The 6,207-nt window shown below is 51.1% G+C and overlaps 1 protein-coding gene across 1 annotated transcript; it reads left to right on the forward strand.

Moving 5' to 3' along the window:
• Window positions 1-5,065: 5,065 nt before the first annotated feature.
• Window positions 5,066-6,196, forward strand: LOC105997222 (single-pass membrane and coiled-coil domain-containing protein 2). Its single transcript, XM_013031556.1, has 6 exons — window positions 5,066-5,080; window positions 5,164-5,223; window positions 5,353-5,417; window positions 5,556-5,613; window positions 5,876-5,925; window positions 6,010-6,196. The coding sequence occupies exons 1-6, from the start codon at window positions 5,066-5,068 to the stop codon at window positions 6,194-6,196; spliced, it is 435 nt and encodes a 144-aa protein (XP_012887010.1).
• Window positions 6,197-6,207: the final 11 nt, after the last annotated feature.

The following is a 6,207-nucleotide window of genomic DNA, read 5'->3' on the forward strand; positions in this document are numbered from 1 at the left end:
TTGCCTGGCAACAGGGGCCACAGCCCTCCCTCCCCCCCCATACAAACACACCCAACAACAAGATCTGGCTGGCCATGCTTTCCACCTATGTGGTTGGGAGTTCCAGTATCTAGGCAGTGTCGTAACACAATGCGTTCTCACCCCAATCCAGGCTACAGATCTGCAGAGATCGCAGCATATATTTACATATCTGAGCCTGTGAGTAGAAAACCCATGATTGCAGATATGGGGCTCCTCAATTCCTCTGGAAGTCCTTCCACCACACAAACACACACACACACACACACACACACACACATCTCACAAGATGTTCTGAACCTCGAGGCCATACTGCAAGGACCACAGGGACAGGGTAAGGAAGACTTCGGCAAGAAGGCATCTTTGGGGCTGGCTCTGAGATAAGCCAGCCTTCCAGGCAGGTCACAGTTCGAAGAAAGGCAGAGTGGCCAGGGAATGTGGGGTTTCCAGCTGAGAAGGGAGGCTCCCCAGATCTCAGCCAGGAAGAAAGCAGAAAAATATCTAAAGTGAGCTGGTGGCTCACGCCTGTAGTCCCAGCTATTCAGTAGGCTGAGATCTGAGGATGGTGGTTCAAAGCCAGCCCAGGAAGGAAAGTCTATGAGAATCCTATCTCCAATTAACCACCCAAAAACCCAGAAGTAGAGCTGTGGCTCAAGTGGTAGAAAGCTAGCCTTGAGCTAAAAAGCTCAGGGATAGTGCCCCGGGCCTGAGTTCAAGCCTCATGATGGACTTGCAAAGAGCATTTTAAAAACACAGGTAAACAGCCAAGTGGTGTCTAAACGCATTATGATCATCCATAGTGCACATAAAGCATGGTGGCTCCAAGAGATTGTAAAGGAGTGGCTGGAAGTGTAGAGGGCTCAGTGTAAAATGTTTATCTAGCATGGCAAAGCCCTGGGTTCCATCCTCACCACTGGAGAGTGAAAAAAAAAGACTATAATAGAACTGGTATCTACATCAGTGTCATCACCATCATGACATCACTTCTCACGTTGGTGGTGCAGCTGGTGTTCACAAACCTAGTGGTTTGCAGCCAGGTGCCAGCTGCAATCCTGGATTACAATCATACCTGTAATCCTAGCTACTTGGGAAGCTGAGATCTATGGATTGCAGTTCAGAGCCAGCTCGGGCAAAAAATTCTATAAGACTCATCTCCCATTAGCCTAAAAAAAAAATGGATCTGTGGCTCAAGTGATAGAACATTAGCTTTGAACAAAAGCAGCTCAGGGACAGTTCCTAGGGCTCAATGCCTAGGCCCCCAGAAAACAAAAACCCTCGCTGATCAGGTGTACGCAATATACACAATTATGTCAATAATAATAACAATAAATTATTATGTTTGCTGGTTTATTCAATTACTATACTTTTTTGTTTTATTTATCTACTTATTTTTGTGTGCCAGTATTGGGACTTGAACTCAGGACTTGGGAACTCTCCTTTAGTTTTGTTGGTGGTGGTGGTGTTGAAGGCCAGTACTCTACTACTTGAGCCATAGCTCCATTTCCAGCTTTTTGCTGGTTAATTGGAGATAAAAGGCTCACAGATGTTTCTGCTGTTGCCGGTCTGAACTGAGATCCTCATATCTCAACTTCCTAAACAGCTAGGATTACAGACATGAGCCACCAACGCTCCACTTGTTATTATTTTAAGTGTTTTATAGATATATAGAGAGAGATAGTTAGTAGATGGTAGATAGATGTGTGAGAGAGAGAGAATTTATTGTAAAACATTTTGCTGAGCTCTGCCAGCAGCATCCCTCAAATGTCTCATGTTTATTGTGCCTTTGATTGCCCCATTTTCTCCTGTGTTTAATCTTGTGTTGGCTTATAAATCATTACCCTAGTGCAATCATGGACTCTACTACATTTTGGGATCATGTAGCCTAGGTATGCAGGAGGCTTTCCCATTTAGACTTGTACAGGCACACTGCATGACACTTATACAGCCATCAAATTGCTGAATAAATTTCTCAGAGCTGTCCTTGTCATTAAGCAACACATATACATATAGAATGAGAGTTAAGATCCAAGAAAATCTTCTTACCAGTGACAAAGACATTTAGAAAACAAACAAAAAAAAAGGAGTGGGGAAAGGGTAAGAATGCATAATAACCCCAAAAGCCCATGTGACAACTGGGAATTCAAAACAAGCCAGAAAAGCTGCAAAGATTTTTATCAGTGAAACAGTGAAATACTGCTTCTCAAAACACCAGGCCATGGGGCATATCACTCAATAGAATACCTGGTTTGCATCCTCAAAACCCTGGGTTCCATCCTCAGCACTGAAAATAAGTATAATATACCCATCAGGTGGCTTGCACATTAACCAACAAGACACCCTGTGTCAGCATGAAATCCAAGGCCCCTGTGGTCAGAGAAGGCTCATGGAGTCCTAAGAAACTCCTCTCCTGCCCTCAAACTAGGTTGGGTCAGTCACTGGTGGCTCATCCTTTCAATCCTTGCTACTCAGAATGCTGAGATCTGAGGATCATGGGTTGAAGCCAGCCTGGGCGAATAAACCCCAGAGACTCTTATCTTCCATCAACCAGCAAAAAGCTAAAAGTAGAGGTATAGCTCAAGTGGTAGAGTGCCAGACTTACGCTAAAAAGCCCTCTGAGTTTGAGAGGCCCTAAATTCAAGTCCCACTACTAACACCAATTAACCAATCAATCAATAAAAATCTCTCTTGTAAGCAAAGGTGCCAGGGGCTCACACCTACAATTCTAACTACTTAGAAGGCTGAGAGCTGAGATTCAACAAATCCAAGACTATCTCGAATTAACCAATAAAAAGCTAGAAATGTGGCTCAAGGTGATAGAGCATCAGCCTAACTAGCAAGATCATGAGGCCCTATTATCAGCACAATTTTTTTTTTCAGTCCTGGGCCTTGAACTCTGGGCTTGGGCACTGTCCCTCAGCTCTTCAGTTCTAGGCTAGCTCTCTAGCACTCTAGCCACAGCGCCACTTCTGGTTTTCTGGTGGTTTATTGGAAATCTGTCTCACAGACTTTCCTGCTCAGGCTGGCTTTGAACCACAATCCTCAGAGCTCAGCCTCCTGAGTAGCTAGGATTACAGGCATGAACCACCAGTGCCCGGCTACAAAAAAAAAAAAATTTTAAGGCAAACAAACAAAAACTTCCTGGGGTAGGAGGCAAAGGACACTCTCCAACCTGACTTTCTCCTCAGCCTAATACCCAGCCAGTGAAAAGTTGGAATAAGAAGCTTCCAGGCCCACAAGTTTCTCCTTATCTATTCCAGAACATTCCAAAGCTTTACAGTGCAAACTATTATGATTTAGCTCAGAGTTCAGTGGCTTGTGGGTTTGTGACTTGACTAGCCTTGGCCACAGGTTCTAGATCAGGTCTGACTGGATCTTCTCATTCACTTTTCAGCAGCTGGAGACAATGCCCATGGGCCAGAACCCTGGAGGAGACCAAGTCAGAGGCCACTCCTATCATACTTGGTTTCTTGTTTGCAAAGAATGTTCCTCCACAGCAGGGCTCCAGTGGCTCACGCCTGTAATCTTACCTACTCAGGAGACTGAGAGTTGAGGATCGAAGTTCAAAGCCAACCTGGGCATGAGACACTTGATCTCCAATGAATCACCCAAAAAGCCGTACATGAGGCTATGGCTAAAGCCATAAAAAAAAAAAAAAAAAAGCTAAAGGACAGTGCTCTGACCCTGAGTTCAAGCCCCAAGATACACACATACATATTCCCCACCCCACCCCCTCTCAGAAAAGAAAGGAAGGAAGGGGGAGAGATGGGGACATGGTTAAAGGGGCTCAGGGTCAGTGAGGCGGGAGGGGCCTGCCTCTCACCCCAGCCCCTCCCATTGTGACCTCCCCAGCTGCACTCAGGCCTTTATGACCATCCCCACCAGAGCGGGCTTGTGAGCCAGCAAGACATCCAAACTGCCCTCAAAGAGAGTGGCAAGTCAGCCAGGCTGCAGCCTGGATTGGGGGTCACAGGGAGAAATGGAGGGGCCAAAATCACTGAGTCCCTGTGTCTACTCCCACCCTCAATGTCCCCCAGCCCCAGCCTCGAACAGCCATGGAGGATGCCTGGACCAGCCATGCCAGGGATGTGTAAGGTGGCCCTGCCTGCTCCCCATTCCCTCTGTTCAATCAGTGGAGACTGCAAGGCCTTTCCCAGCTCCAGGGGCCAATGGTGGGGGCTACAGGGTGGGGTTCAAAGGATCAGAGATCTTTCTCGAAAAAGAAGAAGGAGAGAGGCAGCAGCAGAGAGGGAGAGAGCTGTCAGGGCCGAGACAAGGAGAGGCAGAGACGGGGTTGGGGAGGAGCTGGCATCCACACTCAGAGCGAGAACAGGAGGCCCCTAGGCATGGGGGACCTTCCACCTTAGGACCCAGACCTGCCCCATGCCCACCACCCCTACCACCTGGAGGAGGGACCCCAGCCTTGTCCAGGGCAGGCTCCTCAAAGCACCAGAATGGACCGCTGGAAGCTGCAGAACAATCCTTCCGCCAGTTGGCACAAGAGAACCATAGCTTGGTGAGTACCCCCCCCAGATAGGCTCCAGGCTGCTCCCTTCGCCCCAGCCTGTTTCTAGCCTGACAATAGTTCCTGAGAGGTGGGCCCATTTCTCTGCCTCCCAACCCCAGAAAAGGCAGAACCAAGATCTTCGCGAGCAGCTGGGGGCTCTCCTGGCGCCAGGGCCCCAGTTCCTGCCCCTGTGTACACATTCCAGCTGCACAGCTGTGACCTGGGTAAGTCACTGCCTGCCACGCTGGGGCCCCACATAACTACACACACCCCAGGCAGCCTAGGCACAGCCTTGAGCTGATTTGAGGGGCTCTCCCAACAGTCTCCAGAAGCAATCAGCTCCCGGTCCCTGGAAGAGAGGGGACCTGTGCAGCTAGTACGGCAGGAGCTCTGTCGGGGTGAAGAGGCTTTCGTACAGCAGTCCCAGGTGGGCCTTGGTGGAAGGAGCTGGGCCTGGGATCGGGGTTCCTTGTGCCCATACTAAACCCCCTCCCCACACAGAATGAACTGCAACAGATTCGACTGTCCTTTGAGAGGAAGAAGATGGCTATTACTGAGGTGCCCACCTGGCCTGGGGGTGGGTCAGGGGAGCCTCTAGTGGGTCCTGCTTCTCCAATATGACCCAGCCTCCCTGCTGCCAGGTTTGGGATGGTGTGGCTGAAGTACACATGGCCCTGAACAATCAGGCCACCGGACTCCTGGTAGGTCCCCCCAAAATTGATACCCAGGAGGCCAAGGGGGCAGGGCAGGAGGGGTGGCGGCAGTGAGAGGTGGGAGGAGGGACAGGGTGGTTGGGGTGGAGGTGTTATCTCACATCCCTCTGCCCACAGAACCTCAAGAAGGACATTCGGGGTGTGCTAGATCAGATGGAGGACATTCAGCTAGAGATTCTGGGGTGATGTGGGGACCTGAGGCCGGGATGAGCCAGGAGGGGGTGGTGTGGGCCCAACCCCACCCCTCCCAGTTGCCATATTAAGGGCATACCCCAGACTAAGGATGAGGGTTATCTGGTTCTGATTGTGTGGTTCCCCAGGGAGAGGGCCCAGTGCCGCTCTCAGGCCAGGAAGGAGCAGCAAAAAGCATGCACAGCGGTGAGCCCACACCCCACACCCCTTCCAGGCTGGAGATCTGGGGGCATTGCCAAGGGGGATGCAGGTGAATGGACTCCAGAGAGAAGGCCCCCAGAGACAGAGCCCCCCAAAGAGGGCAGTGGATACAGAAAGCTCTCCCTGGGAATCAGGGATGTGGGTATGGCTAGAATCCCTGTCCATCGTGGGTACCCCAGAAGCAAGAGTCTCCACCCTCTGCCGTGGCCCTCAGGGAAAGTCTCTGACGCAGCCCCCTCCCCAACAGAAAAAGAAACCGAAGCTGGGATGTTCCGAGGGTGTCAAGGGCCAGATCTGGTAGGTCACCTTGCAGGCAGAGCCCAGTCTCCCCTGGACCGTCCCTGCGGGCACCCCCTGTCCCCTGACCACCACCACCCGCAGGCTGCTGGCCCTGAGGCTGCTGCTGGGCGCCCTGCTGGCCTGCACTGCTGCTTACGTGTACGTGGTGGACCCCACACCCTTCGAGGGGCTGGTACCGCCCTTGCTGAGCAGAGCTGCTGTCTGGAAACTCCGGGCCCTGCTGGGCCCCTTCCTGCACCTCGAAGTGGATGACTTCCTGCCGTTCTAGGCCGGAGGCCC

Source organism: Dipodomys ordii, unplaced genomic scaffold (assembly GCF_000151885.1).
Source record: "Dipodomys ordii isolate 6190 unplaced genomic scaffold, Dord_2.0 Scaffold141, whole genome shotgun sequence".
In the NCBI taxonomy this organism is placed as follows: domain Eukaryota; kingdom Metazoa; phylum Chordata; class Mammalia; order Rodentia; family Heteromyidae; genus Dipodomys; species Dipodomys ordii.